A 17810-nucleotide genomic window follows, 5' to 3' on the forward strand; every position below is an offset into this window, starting at 1 on the left:
TAATTAATGATAATGTTACAAATACATAATATTTTAGTCAACCTGATCATTTTAACTCAATTTGGGAGAAGAATACTCTATTCATATCTATAAAACATAAACCCACTTCGGGAATTCCAAAATGCAAGAGCGAGAGAATATTTAATTGTTAACACCACATGCTAACAAAGGGAGGAGGATGCCTTTGAAAGCATCGGCAGATTCAACAATTTTTTTTTTCAAAAATAATCCAGAGTTGGTCAGTAATTGGATGGTTGACAATAATCAAAATAACCTAGCACATATTTCCACACTCGATTCGGGTGCGAATGAGTGTTTGGCTATAAGCAGTGACATTGTAATAGTGCCGGAGTTTTGACATCATTGCAACTTTAGCTCTATTTCTAGAGCACTCGCCTCACGAGCAAAGAGACCGATATCGATTCCAGGTGCAAGCAAAGGTTTCATTTCAGACTCTAGTAGAGACCTATGGGTCCCAATAGTTCAATTCGTAGAGCACTTGCTTCAGAAGCAAACAAAGCGAGATCAATCCTAGGTGTAGTCGAGATTATTTTCTGATCCTCCTGTCCACCCAGCAGTGATTGGGTAGCTGGGTTTGTTAGATCTGGCGGAAAGAACTTTGCGATAGAATAGCGTCCTATCCAAAGGGTAACTAGCAACTGTTATCCATTTTATGCTATAGAAAAATCGGAATAAACTCCGATCGTGGGCCTTGTGGCTCAGAGGGACTACTTGTTATCAAGCAGTGACTATTTAGTCGGATTTTATAGATCTGGCGAGACGAACTTTTGCTATAGACGAGCGTCCTGTAAAAACGATAACAAGCAATAGTTGCTATTCTTTTAAGATTCAAAAATCGAGATAAATTGATTTGCCGTGTGTGTCCGAATGACTTCCACTTTGTTGAAAAAAAGACATGCGTATTATATAAATGATGTCACTAAAAATTCGTGAGAGGCATTGCTTGGGTTTCTTCCTCTTCAGATCTATGCAGTAAAGAAGAATATGTCAACAGCCAAAATGATTGTGACGATAAAGTACAAAATGCCTCCACAGATGCTGAGGACCAAGGCAAAGTCGATGTCAAATTTTGGTAGAAGGGGGTTGAGATTGTCTCTATTAGCAACCATGAGAAAGTCTGACGCGAACACCAGCAACCCTGAGAAAGACATGCATCAAATTTCAACAATTGATTTAGGTAGAAAATGTTCTGGAGATAAACTAGGATAAATTCACTGTAAAATAGTTATACAGAAATATGAAGAATAAAAAATTTGCCTTGTAATGATAATGATGTTGATGATGATGATGATGATGATGATGATGATGATGATGATGATGGGGGGGTTATAATGATGATGATGATGATGATGATGATGATGATGATGATGATAAGGAGGAGGAGGAGGTGGAAGAGGAGGAGGAGGAGTAGGAGAAGAGAGGAGGATTGCGGAGCATTTAGGAGGAAGAGGAGTAGGAAAAGGATGAAGAGGACAATGGAGAGAATATGGATTTTGCTAATAGTGTTGATGATTTATGTCAATAACGATATGCTTTATGTAAGAGCACATGGTAAATAAAAAAAAGAAAATGGGCAAAACAAAAACAGATTAAATTTCTGTAGCAAATGTTTGACGATCTCTGTCATAACCGATATGGCATGAGACGATAAAGATTGCAGTCAAAAAGGTGCTTAGTAATGACACTGATAACTGATAACAAACATTGACAAGCTTTCATGTTTCCTACAATATAGGTTGTTTCCTGTGTTTACTTATTTAGGCTATCAACCTTAAACTATAATCACTACACAGCCAGTCAAAGCAGAGAATAGAGTTACCATATCATATAAGCATTGTACATCTGCCAGGAAATCAGAAGGTTCCATATTAAGAAATGCTGTTTTTTTGTAAGTGCAGGGGGGGATTTTTTTCAGATTATTATTTTCATTCCTTGTCTGCTGCAGTAAAATACTGTTTCAAATTCCAAATTTGTCATTTTAACCCTGATATTATTGTTACATTATTGTAAACGCAGCATCGATAAGATTGTTTCCTTATTTGAAATAGCAATCATTTTTTTACCAGTCACCACTGATTACATGATCTATAGATATTGACAACATGGATGAAGTATTATACAATGATAACAAAATGATAAAGGCTATTTATGATTTGATGTAAATAACACTGAATACTGCAACTCTCAGAGTGCATTTTTGCAAAGGATGAAATGACTGTATAGAGATAACAGCAGATCAAAACCAAATGAACTAAATAAGCAAGACATCATTATTGGTTTAATCTATCATTCCATTTTTTTTTATCTTTCCTTCTCTTTCTTTTATGTTACGATCAAATAATATAAATTATTGGGGGGGGGGGGAATATAAATTTAACAGAATTAAAAATTGAATAAGTAACATGTTTAAAATGTTCTTTGTTTAATGTTGACTGTCACCTTTACTCATTTTAATCAAATACGTAGCACTAATGGAGGAACCAGGGACCTATCTGTACGAAAGCGAGTATGACATCAAAGCCACCACTACGCCATAGATAAAACAAATATAGACAATTGGAGTCGTATCATTAAACAAAACCATCCATTACTGAAATCAAGGAAATAATTACTTACAGGATACAAAAGCCCCCCAGGCGGAAATATACTTGAGATAAATAGCCCATGATGCTTGATGTTTGAGACAGTGAATCACTATGGCAACCATCGTGACAACAGTGGTGATAATGGCGGTGCCGTAAATGTATGCAGCGTCGTATTGCCATTGGTTGGTTGCTGTAAGTAATCAAAATATGATAAATAAGCAAGACAATCAAGCCATTCAATCACGTCATTTTCAATTACGATGAATTTGCAGTATCATACCGTTCCTTGATCTATAAGGAACAGAGATTTTGATGTTTTCGCCCGTCTTATGTAGAATTTATTGTTTATCGAAATGTTCGTTTTATAAATTGTAATTATTATTTGATAGAGATATTACAAATAATTCCAAGCAAGGCAGCGAGAATTACATCTTTATTTAACAGACCGCACTACAGTTTTAAAAGACCTCCATTGGCAGCCAATCAAATACCGCAGTGATTTTAAGACCCTTTGTTATATATATAATCGATTTTATGATATGTCATCAATTACATACTCAAGTCTGCACTGCGCTGAAACAAACATGTTTTTTTTTTATTTATTTTGGCCAGACAACTTCAAATATATATCGGTTGAAATGACTCTTATCTTGGCAACAAAAACAAAAACAAACTATCACACCTGGACTTCGCGAAGTTTGAGAGTTTTGGAGTTGTTTTTTGAGATGGTTTTTGTTGTTGTTTTTTTGTTTTGTTTTTTGGGGGTTTTTTTGGGGTTTTTTTTTTTGTTTTTTTTGTTTTTGGTGGGTTTTTTAAATGTTTTTTTTTTTGTTTGTTTCTTTTTTGTTTGTTTTTTTTTCTAATATTTATAACTTATCCGACCCATTGCATCTTCTGAGGCCCTTTTACTAACAACGCCCAATAACAACGCTCTGTCTTTAGTTCTTAGTCTTTTAGCGTAGCAGCTCCTACTTTATGGAACTGGAATGACACCAGTTGTAAATCCAGATAAAGTCTCTTTATCATTGTCACAAAATGTGCTGCTGATTCCACAATTTTTTGTAATTTGTTCTTTCAAATATATATTCACCAATTTGAGCTTTCTAGTAATTAAACGAGATGGAAGCAATTTAAAATATCAAATTAAGAAATTAAGGAGCAGGCACCAGTGTAAGATATACTCTTGTTCAATTTCAAATTGCTTTATAAAATAAGACCATGTATCAGGGACGACTGGTAATAATGGGCAGGGTGGGCAAATACCAGCCTGTTTTTTCAAGTTATATGCTGTATTACCAGGTCCGAAATAATCTAATTTAAATTAGATAATTTCAAAAGTTAGTACTTAAACTTGATACTTCGTACTGAAATCAATTTGTGTGTATTTTTGATAGATTGAGAATCACCATGCACCCCGTAATACATAAACCAGGATACGCTCCTGTTCTTTTTTTATCAACCCCCCCCCCCCCCCCTCCCCCAACCACTCCACTCCGCCCACATCGTCATCCCATCGTCACGTCGCCTGACGCTGAACTCCGAGTTTGCTGTCTGGCCTCTCTAGTACTAGGTCGGGCTAATTCAAATGAGCCCACCTTATAAACTAAATGCAGATTTTGGCAAACGTACTTTTTCTAATTTATTGCCTTACTTGTGCTGGTACCATTGATGTAATGACATTGGGAAGATTCCAGTATTGAATTTAATTTATTAATTTACTAATATATCAATTTAGTATTAACTTGTGTTGTTTTTATATATTTGTTTAACCATTTAAATTTATTTTTTTCTCGTTTTCCTTAGTGCTTCTCAAAACTCATTTATTTAAATTGTTTTCTTATTTGATTTTTTTTTTTTTTTAAACAAATTAATTTGTTCTTTTTTTTTTCTTCAAATTCTTAAAAGTAATTACCGCTGTATTTTTATTGCCATACTAAATATTTTAGCAAAAACAATGTAATTTTCTATTGCATTTCCTCTAATAAAACAAAACACTTTTATTCAAAGGTCACGACTAAATAAATATATAAAATACAACCACCATTTTGGTTTTCTCAACAATTGAATTAGTATACGAGAAATACTCTTCTGAGTAAGGAGATAGTTGAATTCTAAGAGGAAATAGATACGTTTAAAGGTAGGGTGGGCAGATTCCGTACTTGCCCGTCCTAAAGCTAATACATACATAAGATAGTTCGTGATGAAGAGGCGGGAAGCTAGGGGTTGGTTGGGTAAGGAGTAAAGATAACACGGTCGTTATTGTTATCGTCTAACGAATGCATGAGGAGAGATTAGTAGCAATATTTTGTCTTAATTGTATTGTATGAATTATTGGCGAAAGCCTAAGATTAAATAAACTTTGTTTTTGTTTGTCTTATTTTGACTATGGAACTGATACTTGTCATAGCAGACCTGCCTACTTGAAATAGGAAAATAAAAATCGTAGTTTTCAGGGTTAATAAAATCGTAGATATTTTAACTACCCTTTAACAAAATCACCGGAATTTTCGTCTATTATAGGTATCAAATTTTAAAAAACGAGAAAAACTGATTGGAAACGTAATTATGTTGGTGGTGGTAGTAATGATGATGGTAATACTCGTATTATTATTGTTATTATTATCATTTGTTATTATTATTATTATTATTATTATTATTATTATTATTATTATTATTTATAATAATAATAATAATAATAATAATAATAATAATAATAATAATAATAATAATTATTATTATTATTATTATTATTATTATTATTATTATTATTATTATTATTATTATTATTATTATTATTATTATTATTATTATTGTACGTATTGGTGGTATTACGATTTTTTTTTTTTTTTTTTTTTTTTTGTGTGGCTATTAATGGTATCAGTTTATTGTTTGGTTCCATTTATCATTTTTTTTCCACTTTCATGTATGTTGTCATCAAATTTTATGATTTATTGGCGAAAGGCTAAGATTGAATAAACTTTGTAATATCGTATTGTAATCATCATTGTCGACGACATCGTCGTTGTCATCATAATCACCATCATCATTAACAACAACAACATTAACATCAAGTACTACAATAGAAATAAAAACAATATCAACATCATCATATAATTTCCGTCATCGTCTCCACAACTATCATTCTAACCAACAGCACCATCAAAACCACTACCATAATTACATCCTCCCTCACCGTCTCTTCTTCCTCCTCCTCCTCCTCCTCCTCCACCACCACCACCGCTACCACTATTCCAACCACTACCACCACCGGCACAATCATTCTAACCACCAAGAGAGCAGTAAAATTATGCAATTTGAGCTCTGAATGAAACTCGAGTCATATCGCTGTTGTTGCTTCTCGATAAAAACTTTACAGTTACTACGTACTACTGAAAACCAGTAATGTAACAGAAATATTAATCTCGCAGTTGAGGGATTAAAGCATCTCTTTAATTTTTCGAGTGAACGAGATGGACTTGTATTGTGAAGGTGTTGTCGCATTATGTCTCTTCGCTTTAATTTTTTGTTGTATTCTCTTTCGTGATTCATTTTTGATTACGTTTGGAATAATTAAAATCTACTGGTATTGTCATTGCATTGTGAATGTGATTATTTGTGGTTGAAATAAATTTTTTTTAAGGCGAACAAAACAAACAAACAAACAAGACAAAACAAAAACAAAAAAAAAAAATAAAATAAATAAAATAAAATATATATATATATATATATATATATATATATATATATATATATATATATGACCGACTCATCTTTGCCCGACCACTATAAATAGGCTAGAACCGCCACTGCCATGTATTTGTTATTCCTTTTTTGTCTACAAACGGAAAAATCGGTTTTATTTGGATGATATTCTAAATATCATTATTAGCTAACAATAACTTTGATAGAAGAATCGGTTAAACAAGACTTCATGATTTATAACATAGACAATATCATCGGCAACCAATCAGAGAAAAACTAAATAGATAGTCCTAGTCCTAGTTTAAGGTGTATCATGTATCAAAATACCCATTTACATATCTAATTAATAGTGAGGCAAAGTGATATCCTGTTTACACAAATAATTTGCTGTCAAGGGCTCTAGTTTAACTCAAGCAAGGAAGAAGAGAAGAAGTGTAAATAATTTTATTTTGAAAGCTTTTTCATCAAAGTAAAATTTAACCAAAACCTTTTGAGTTTTTTATAAAGGAATTGGTAAAAGTAACATTGATTTACCTACACATCGGTGTCCATAAGTAAATATGCTCAATGTTGTAAAAAGTGAGTGTCTCCTTATTTTTATGAGAAAAAAAAGATTTTTTTTGACTGGCTACAAGTTTTCATAAGCAATAAGGAGTCATTCAATTTTACACTTTCGCCCTCTAACTGATGGGACCGGACCGATTTTATGGCTACCTTCTCACCCCATTATCTTCACGTAGTCATGCGTTATTGGAATATAACTCCCAAGGCCGCGCAAAGATCGGAAATCCGAAAAACGAAAGAATGCTCGAATCCTTTTCGCCCATTCTGTTTTCTGCTCTGTAATGTAATCATCATTTATTAATGTCTGTTAATTAAGTCATGCTTGGCATTTGCCATGACCAGGGGTATTTATAGGATTTACTCTGAAAATTCTTTCACCATAATATCATACGATATGATATATGACAGATGATACATCATAATATATTATATCATTCAAAATTAAGCTAAACTAAATTTATTTAATTAAAAATACTCACAGTCATCCCCCTGTTTACATCCTTCCTTTTCTGTGCATGCGTAAAATATGCCTGAATTAGAAAAAGGTATTCAATTTTAAAGAACAACAAAAATGACTTTTTAAAACCTAAGCATTTACTAAATACATTATCCATCAATGGTACTTAGTGTCTCTGTACTCAATGTGATATCTTGTAGGTTCCATCTGTGCATCACCCTATTCTGCCGTACTCCGGAAAACCCATATTTAAACATTTGGCCCCTTCAAAGGGCGAGTTTTCTGACCGAATTTTCAAATAAGGGTTTTTCTAGAGTACGGCAGTATTATGGATGATGGCCACAAATACATAAATCCAGGATTGGTTAATGCTAATTGTCGCTTGTATTGCTGAGTAAGTTTGGGTTTATTGAAATGTGATACAACATGGCCAACTACCTTTAACAATAATCAGCATATTTCTATAGCGCCATTCGTCGAAACTTCAAGCGCTAAAAAAAACAACTAGGCCTTGCCTACACTAGTGAATGGGCGATAAGGTACCCTAGGGGGGCGATGAAAGCAAATTTTGAATTTGGGGGGCGATGAAGTTTCACAGGAGGCGATGATCAGGATCTACGTAGAATATTAGTTTCTATTCTACATAGAATCAGGGACGGCTGGTAATAATGGGCAGGGTGGGCAAATACCAGCCTGTTTTTTCAAGTTATATGCTGTATTACCAGGTCCGAAATAATCTAATTTAAATTAGATAATTTCAAAAGTTAGTACTTAAACTTGATACTTCGTACTGAAATCAATTTGTGTGTATTTTTGATAAATTGAGAATCACCATGCACCCCGTAATACATAAACCAGGATACGCTCCTGTTCTTTTTTTATCAACCCCCCCCCCCTCTCCCCAACCACTCCACTCCGCCCACATCGTCATCCCATCGTCACGTCGCCTGACGCTGAACTCCGAGTTTGCTGTCTGGCCTCTCTAGTACTAGGTCGGGCTAATTCAAATGAGCCCACCTTATAAACTAAATGCAGATTTTGGCAAACGTACTTTTTCTAATTTATTGCCTTACTTGTGCTGGTACCATTGATGTAATGACATTGGGAAGATTCCAGTATTGAATTTAATTTATTAATTTACTAATATATCAATTTAGTATTAACTTGTGTTGTTTTTATATATTTGTTTAACCATTTAAATTTATTTTTTTCTCGTTTTCCTTAGTGCTTCTCAAAACTCATTTATTTAAATTGTTTTCTTATTTGATTTTTTTTTTTTTTAAACAAATTAATTTGTTCTTTTTTTTTTCTTCAAATTCTTAAAAGTAATTACCGCTGTATTTTTATTGCCATACTAAATATTTTTGCAAAACAATGTAATTTTCTATTGCATTTCCTCTAATAAAACAAAACACTTTTATTCAAAGGTCACGACTAAATAAATATATAAAATACAACCACCATTTTGGTTTTCTCAACAATTGAATTAGTATACGAGAAATACTCTTCTGAGTAAGGAGATAGTTGAATTCTAAGAGGAAATAGATACGTTTAAAGGTAGGGTGGGCAGATTCCGTACTTGCCCGTCCTAAAGCTAATACATACATAAGATAGTTCGTGATGAAGAGGCGGGAAGCTAGGGGTTGGTTGGGTAAGGAGTAAAGATAACACGGTCGTTATTGTTATCGTCTAACGAATGCATGAGGAGAGATTAGTAGCAATATTTTGTCTTAATTGTATTGTATGAATTATTGGCGAAAGCCTAAGATTAAATAAACTTTGTTTTTGTTTGTCTTATTTTGACTATGGAACTGATACTTGTCATAGCAGACCTGCCTACTTGAAATAGGAAAATAAAAATCGTAGTTTTCAGGGTTAATAAAATCGTAGATATTTTAACTACCCTTTAACAAAATCACCGGAATTTTCGTCTATTATAGGTATCAAATTTTAAAAAACGAGAAAAAACTGATTGGAAACGTAATTATGTTGGTGGTGGTAGTAATGATGATGGTAATACTCGTATTATTATTGTTATTATTATCATTTGTTATTATTATTATTATTATTATTATTATTATTATTATTATTATTATTATTATTATTATTATTATTTATAATAATAATAATAATAATAATAATAATAATAATAATAATAATAATTATTATATTATTATTATTATTATTATTATTATTATTATTATTATTATTATTATTATTATTATTATTATTATTATTATTATTATTATTATTATTATTGTACGTATTGGTGGTATTACGATTTTTTTTTTTTTTTTTTTTTTGTGTGGTTATTAATGGTATCAGTTTATTGTTTGGTTCCATTTATCATTTTTTTTCCACTTTCATGTATGTTGTCATCAAATTTTATGATTTATTGGCGAAAGCCTAAGATTGAATAAAATTGGTAATATCGTATTGTAATCATCATTGTCGACGACATCGTCGTTGTCATCATAATCACCATCATCATTAACAACAACAACATTAACATCAAGTACTACAATAGAAATAAAAACAATATCAACATCATCATATAATTTCCGTCATCGTCTCCACAACTATCATTCTAACCAACAGCACCATCAAAACCACTACCATAATTACATCCTCCCTCACCGTCTCTTCTTCCTCCTCCTCCTCCTCCTCCTCCACCACCACCACCGCTACCACTATTCCAACCACTACCACCACCGGCACAATCATTCTAACCACCAAGAGAGCAGTAAAATTATGCAATTTGAGCTCTGAATGAAACTCGAGTCATATCGCTGTTGTTGCTTCTCGATAAAAACTTTACAGTTACTACGTACTACTGAAAACCAGTAATGTAACAGAAATATTAATCTCGCAGTTGAGGGATTAAAGCATCTCTTTAATTTTTCGAGTGAACGAGATGGACTTGTATTGTGAAGGTGTTGTCGCATTATGTCTCTTCGCTTTAATTTTTTGTTGTATTCTCTTTCGTGATTCATTTTTGATTACGTTTGGAATAATTAAAATCTACTGGTATTGTCATTGCATTGTGAATGTGATTATTTGTGGTTGAAATAAATTTTTTTTAAGGCGAACAAAACAAACAAACAAACAAGACAAAACAAAACAAAACAAAAAAAAAAAAAATATATATATATATATATATATATATATATATATATATATATATATATATATATATATATATATATATATATATATATATGACCGACTCATCTTTGCCCGACCACTATAAATAGGCTAGAACCGCCACTGCATAGAATGTTATAGAGTTATTTTGATTTTTAAGGCAAACCTCACACTATAAGTGAAACGTCAGTTGCCCCAGCCATACAGGAGGTTATAAAGATTGTTTTACACAAATATCCTGGACCAGTAATAATGGCTTTATCATGAAATAACATCACAATTCAAAGACGAATTGATGATATGGCGGGAGAAGCTGGGGTCAATAGCCTTCAACAGTCGTGACGTCATTTCCCTCGTAAAGACGCATAGTAACTTAGCAACTGGTTCTAACCTATCGGAACAATGGCGGCCAACTTATGAAATACTTCTCCAACAAGCATAAAAGTGTGTCCAGAGGAGAAAAACATTATAAATCTGATTATGTTTACATTCTGATCACATGACACGTGAAAAAGTTCTAGCCAGCATGGAGAATAAAAAGTACCGATTTTCTTTGTTTAGAACCAAGCTGCTCGTTGCTGGGCTACTTGACGTCAGACTATTGAATCCTATTGATTCAGCTTTCGAACGTGACCGAATTCAGCCTTCAATATGCTTCAACAGTCGTGACGTTATTTCCCTCGTAATGACGCATAGTAGTAATGACTTAGGTCCCTATCGCACCAGTACACGACGAATTTGTCCTGTCCAACTGAAGAAAACTTCTATTCAAAACAGGTACCGCACTAGGACAGGACTGTCCCGGGACACACCTCGCGTATCGCTTTGCGCAAATGCATTATCAATATGGATGAAATAGAGGTTGCATGTGTATGTGCTTTACTACTTCTTAGAAAAAAGAAAATGGAAAGAGAAAACAATATTGGATGCATCCTTTATTGACCCAAAGATGGCTCTAAGGGTCAATTCCATAGACTATGGTGATCTCCGGTCTTATCCTAAAATGATTTTCTTGGAATCGACTCACTTTACCCAGGTGCAAATGTGTACCAGTTCGCTGAGGAAAGTAATCTTTGACAGACTAGCGTCATTTCAAGAGGATAAAAGAGGGTCAGAATGGCTCAGTGGTACTGTCTTTGCTTCGTACTCGAAAGGTACCGAGTTCGATCACCCGCTGTTGCTCTGTGTGGCCTTGAGCAAGTCACCTCGCCCTAGCTTAATTTGCGGCGCTGCACTGCGGTTGACACCTGGGTTATTCCGGTCTTCCCTTAGAATAGACCCAAGAGAAAAATGTCCCCATGGGATGAATAAAGAGATTTTTTTCTAAATTTAAAACTGTTATCTGTCTGCTCAACGCTACAGAAAAATGGATAAGTTCCGGGTCTATAAGCTTAGGAGGCAGGATGTCCGAGTGGTTAGCTCGTTGTATTCTGCACTCAGAGGTTCTGTGTTCGATTCCGATCGAAGCCAATTGTACTTTCCTAGAGCAAGAAAATGTACCCCAATCACTCACTACATTCAGGTGTAAAAGGGTACCTGTCAAGCTGGGATAGTAATCTCCGATAGACTAGCGACCTGTGCAAAGGTTTTCAAACAAATACGTTTATTGTCCGCTTCACACTATTGAAATCGGGATAAACTCCGGCACCATTGGCTACAAGGCACTAAAGGACTTAATTTGTCTTACAATGAGCCCAAGTGGCTCGGATGGACTTGCTTAAGGACAAAATATTTTCATTGAGAACTCCCGAAATAAATAAACGATAAAAATAAATTGCATCACTAAGCTCTTCGTTATTATTTTTAGACCGTCATCTTAATCATTTGTTCTCATTAAATTATATCAATCAGACTAGAATCTAGATCTGATCTATAGACGCTAACGGATACACATCGTTTGTGCGTTGGTAGTTTACATCCGGCGGGTGGATGTTGTGAGTATTTTTCATTTACGCAAAGCATTTTAACATTTAGAAATTCAATCACTTGATAAATAGTCAATGACATGTCTACCTAAATGTGTATGTCTTGTAAACATATTAACTCTCTCCTTACCGGCCATTTTCAGAATTTTTCCTGAAACTTCACACCAACCCAACACAAAAAAAAGATTTTTTTTTCTACTCAAACAGAAAAAGAACAAGTACATTCTATACATATAATTGTCCAGTGTCTAATTTTTATCGCTAGAACAAAATATTTTCTTTATAGTTTGTGATGTACAAAGGATATCAGAATGAGAAAATTGTTGGTCTCGTCGTAACGAATGTGACGATTTTCCTATGGATGGTAAGGAGAGGGTTAAGTGGATTTGATCACAAGTGTTATGAAATATTTTTTTAAACTACCCTTAGCTGGTTGATATAATGAATGACCGCTCACCGAATCTCATTTCATTCCTGTATCCAAGTTTAGCAATGACCACGGTGTAGGTCAACCATCCATCAAAGCCACTTGAAATGACCACCAGTAGAAAACCGAGACTTGCCAGGACCAAGGATATTTTGACCAGTATTGTCAATTTGAGTGTAGCCCCTGACTGACCTCCGATGGGCTCCACCTTCGTCATTTTCAAATGGGTGTCTTTCCTGTTGACAAAAGAGTGAGAAGTTATGTCTGACAAGACAAACCATTGGCAGGAAATTTTCTTCTTCTTCTTCTTCTTCTTCTTCTTCTTCTTCTTCTTCTTCTTCTTCTTCTTCTTCTTCATCCTCTTCTTCTTCTTCTTCTTCTTCTTCTTCTTCTTCTTCTTCTTCTTCTTCTTCATCTTCATCATTCATCATTCTTCATCATTCTCTCATCATCTTCTTCTTTCTCTTTTCTTCTTCTTCTTCTTCTTCTTCTTCTTCTTCTTCTTCTTCATTCTCTCTCTTCTTCTTCTTCTCTTCTTCTTCTTCTTCTTCTTCTTCTTCTTCTTCTTCTTCTTCTTCTTCTTCTTCTTCTTCTTCGATATAAACTAACTGACATAGTCTGATTGATTATTGCTTTCGATATTTTCGATATGGGTAACTTTTTTGGTTTATTTTTATTTTAAAGCAAGAGAATACTGGAAAACCATGACAAAATTATTTTTTTATCGTTTTAACCAAAGCATTTACTTCCTAATATCATATTGACAGATTCCGAGGATCCTTAACTTAGTTCAAAGACGTTTAACATATGTGTGATTGATAAGTAATATGCTAATATATAATAATAATATATATATAATAATAATAATTAATATAATAATAATGATTAATAATAATATGTATAATATATATAATAATATAATTATAATATGGTAATATAAATTTAATTGTATTAATATAATAATAATAATAATAAAATATAATAAATAATAATAATAATTAATATTGATGTGATGTATTTAACAATAATAATAATGATATTATAATAATATAATACAATTAATACAACAATAATATTCATAATAATAATGATTAAATAATATTAACAATAATAATAATAAACAATTATAATGGTAATATACTGCTGTGCTATACTACTACTATACATACTATACTAATAATAATAATAATAATAATAATAATAATAAATAATGATAATAATAATGATAATAATAAATAATATAATAATAATAATAATAATAATAATAATAATAATAATAATAATAATAATAATAATGATAATAGTAATAAAAATAATAATAATAATAATAATAATAATAACATAATAATAATAATAATAATAATAATATAATAATAATAATAATAATAATAATAATAATAATAATATATAATAATAATATAATAATATTAATTTTATTATTCTTATTCTAATTTTATCATCCTTTTAAAAATATCTCTAAGACTTTATACACATTTTTACCTTCCAAAATTTTACTACCATTCTTTGTCAGTTAATGTCTGTCAATCTATCCTGTTAAATGCATTTCGCTATATTTTGTGTGATTTCTGTGCTGAAAATCTCTACTTCCAAAGACCATCATTAGCTTTTATATATTCTACACCCAGGACGTTCGATCTTTTGCTTCAACACTCGTTCATTATCTCAACCTTGGCCACTATGCACTGGGGCTTTGATATCATGTTAAAATAATAGTAAATAAATAAAAATACTCTTAGTAAGATTGACAAGTCAATAAATTTGCTCATCCGCCTACATAAAGTACTCCGCTAACGAGATCTAAATATATACTTTCCGCTTCGGTAACTGCCTAATCATGTCCGTCGTAGAATCAGGTAATCAAAAACCGGAAATGACGTCTCACGGCCTAGTTATATGACCCTAGGACAAGTAATCTTCCTTTTATAAAAATGAAACGTTGTCTCAAAATAGATAGATGACAGGATTATGAGTCCAATAACATGTTATCGTTGATATACTTTCGATTGCATGACGCCAGCACCTTTGTTTTGTTTTTGTTTTTTTAACAACAGACCTTATCGTATATATTATAGCACAGCATCTACTCTCTCCTTGCCGGCCATTTTCCGGATTTCCCCCTAACGTCATACCCATCTAACATAAAAACTGATTTTTTTAAAAAATATCTGACTCGAAAATAATCAGAACATCATATTTGATATACATAATTTTGTTCAGCAAAACAAGCCCTACAACACAGTATTACGTTCTTATACTACAACAAAACGGTCTTCAAACAATGTGATATATACAAGAAAAATGAATGTGAACACTGTTGGTTGTATTGTAACGACGTAACAATGTGACGATTTTCCTATAGTTGGTAAGGAGAGGGTTTTAAACGAGATTTCTGGCCAATTTTTTAAATACGTGTCTTTCCAGAGTACGACAGTTAATGGTTAATTATTCAAGTATGTGTTTTGTCGTATCAGTCAAGTATAATGTCCATGTGAACCAGTCATTAGAAATGGATTTTCAGATCAACATTATGACATATGCGTCACATTAATCTGCTTTTTTTAAATAGAATGAATGCAATATCATTCTTCAAGTGGAAAAATCGATCAAAATTCATAATCAAATCATTTGCTATCAAATTTGATTGATGGTACCTGACGGGCGTCGTTCGTGTCTTGTGTATTACCAGCTTGAATAGGGGATATAGTGGCTATGTGGTCTTGTGGTATGACACTCGTTTTCGGATCGGATGTTCCTGGGTTCGAGCCTCGCTCGGCGATAATTGAGTCCTTGGTAAAGGCTCTTTACTTATATTTTCCCACCGTACTCGGGTCTAAAATGAGAACCTGGTCGTTAACATAGTTGTCTCTGTCCGAAAAAATTGTAATATCACCTAACAGGCGTCGTCTCGTCCTACATAATAAGTGTTGCTGTTGGCCAGGGACCCCTTGTAAAGCGCTTTAAGCACGTTTAGTGGAAATCGCGGTATACAGAAGCTCGATTTAATTAATTTTTTAAAGAATGTGTCTCATTCTGGCGTCATTGTGATGAAAAAGAGAAATGTAAAGGTTCTTGTAATTTGGGTCTCTTGAGTAGAATCAAATAATTCTGATTGGTTAAATTAGTATTATTATACTTATCGTTTTGGGTCGCCATTTTTTACCTACGGCCATCTACTTTATTGTTCTTTATAAAAAAAAATATCGTAGAACATTTTCCCATAATTATATGATTAGAATTAAAGTCCTACAATTATTCGTTAGTTAAAACTTTACATAAAATTCATATGTAAATTATTAAACTCTATAGATTTGTCATTTAAGTGTTGAAGCATAAAAGGCCCAATGTTTTGCAGACTAAAGTTGAGAGGATAACAGAATCTTTTTTTTAAAGGAGTTCCTCAAAATTTAGCCAACCTCAGATGTATCTTTCACTCTATCTCTCCTTGTTAAAACCACCGCCCACAGCGGGACTGCGACAAGAACCGTGGACGCACTGGTCATAGCCCGCGAGTGATATCACAAATATTTTATTTTATTGGATTGATTTTGCTTGTTGATGGCTCAAAAGATTGGTCTGGATCTATGTTATTTTCCACAATAAAATAGAGTATAATTAGAATAGATGAATGCCTGTTCGTAATATTTCTCCCGGGTTCTCCATTGGGGCACACAGATCATAGATAAACACACATGATTATAACACATACTACAATAAACCTACAAACACACGCAGACATACACACATACATACATACATACAAACACATACAAACACGATAATTAAGTATAAAACGAAATTGCTTACCTGCTGCGTGAAACAAATGGAATAGTATCACAGTTCTGGCTCTAACTTACTCTGCGATGGCGGCCGAGAGAGTAATTAAATCTAAAAAACCCCAGCTCATCGCCTGATTAGTGAAAATGACAGAATCAATAATGTCTTTTTTCACAATGTCGCTCGGTGGATGCTTTTAGCGTAGCCACCATTAGACAAATGTACGAGCCCTAGGGTGGTAAACATCTTTATTGTTTCCATGGCAACAGATTTTCACTAACTTCGCAATATGAAGAATAGATGAACGTCATCATCGGCCATCACTCACCTGAAATAATGATACAAACAACTTACTTTCTACAATCAGCGCCGGTCAAGGCGACGCGAGTGGATTGATTGATGACGTCATCCTTGACCACTCTTGCAAAGGTGCAAGGCTGTCGTATCACTAGTATTTCTTCATTTATCAGTCAATTAAGGTGATTCTCAACATGTCAAAAAAATGCATAACCCTTCATTTAACCGGTCCATATAACATTTCCGTACTCTAAAATTGGTCTAACCAAATGCTAAACATTTTATTATTAGAATCCAAGTGGTAGAAGCTTCGAAAACCCCAATATTCCCTCTCTCTCTCTCTCTCTCTCTCTCTCTCTCTCTCTCTCTCTCTCTCTCTCTCTCTCTCTCTCTCTCTCCCTCATTTATTTATTTAGGTTATTATTCTGTTTGTATATTCTACTTAGTCCAAAACTTCTTCTCATAAACCGCCCGGGTCAATTTCAATACCAAAAACGAATCTGGGAATACTTCACCCCTTTCAATTAAATACCTTTAAAGATCTTACATTGATTTTAAATAAAAGCTAGCCATTTTAATCCCAACTGAACAACACAAAGACGGAAAACAATGCTTTGCCCTTATTCTCATGCCATCTGCACTATTGTTTGTACGACTTTCAACTGTCAAGTAAAAATAGGTCTAATCACTGATCTGGACGAGGTCCATAGCAAATGTACGAGGTATCCCCATTATCCTATGTTTTTGTTTTTTAAACGTGGAACTTCAGGAAATATTTTATCACACACGCATCAGGTTTTGCTAAAAATGAATTTTGACTCTAATGATATTTTGACTAGATACAATAATAATTTGTGTGGTCAAGTCGTTGAATTTGAGAGCCAGTCATAAAG

The 17810-nt window shown here is 33.1% G+C and overlaps 1 protein-coding gene across 2 annotated transcripts; it reads right to left on the bottom strand.

The window, feature by feature from the left end:
• On the bottom strand, positions 1 to 16723 carry LOC144963317 (uncharacterized). 2 transcript variants are annotated; one of them, XM_078897246.1, is made up of 5 exons: positions 16651 to 16723; positions 12856 to 13061; positions 7352 to 7402; positions 2638 to 2796; positions 1 to 1159 (listed from the first exon to the last, which is right to left on the bottom strand). In XM_078897246.1, the coding sequence occupies exons 2-5, from the start codon at positions 13040 to 13042 to the stop codon at positions 987 to 989; spliced, it is 570 nt and encodes a 189-aa protein (XP_078753372.1). In that variant the 5' UTR covers positions 13043 to 13061; positions 16651 to 16723; the 3' UTR covers positions 1 to 986. The 2 variants fall into 2 exon arrangements, with proteins under 2 accessions (XP_078753372.1, XP_078753378.1); XM_078897252.1 differs by lacking the exon at positions 16651 to 16723 and adding an exon at positions 14326 to 14414 and having other exon boundaries at positions 892 to 1159.
• Positions 16724 to 17810: the final 1087 nt, after the last annotated feature.

Source organism: Berghia stephanieae, chromosome 1 (genome assembly GCF_034508935.2).
Source record: "Berghia stephanieae isolate SIO BIC M18660-M18661 chromosome 1, UCSD_Bste_1.3, whole genome shotgun sequence".
In the NCBI taxonomy this organism is placed as follows: domain Eukaryota; kingdom Metazoa; phylum Mollusca; class Gastropoda; order Nudibranchia; family Aeolidiidae; genus Berghia; species Berghia stephanieae.

Coding starts and splice junctions, on each gene's coding strand:
- LOC144963317 (XM_078897246.1), bottom strand. CDS start 13,042: ATGACGAAGGTGGAGCCCATCGGAGGTCAGTCAGGGGCTACACTCAAA. Junction 7,403..12,855: donor CAGGAATGAAATGAGATTCG/GTGAGCGGTCAT, acceptor TTTCTAATTCAG/GCATATTTTACGCATGCACA. Junction 2,797..7,351: donor ATGTAAACAGGGGGATGACT/GTGAGTATTTTT, acceptor GATTACTTACAG/CAACCAACCAATGGCAATAC.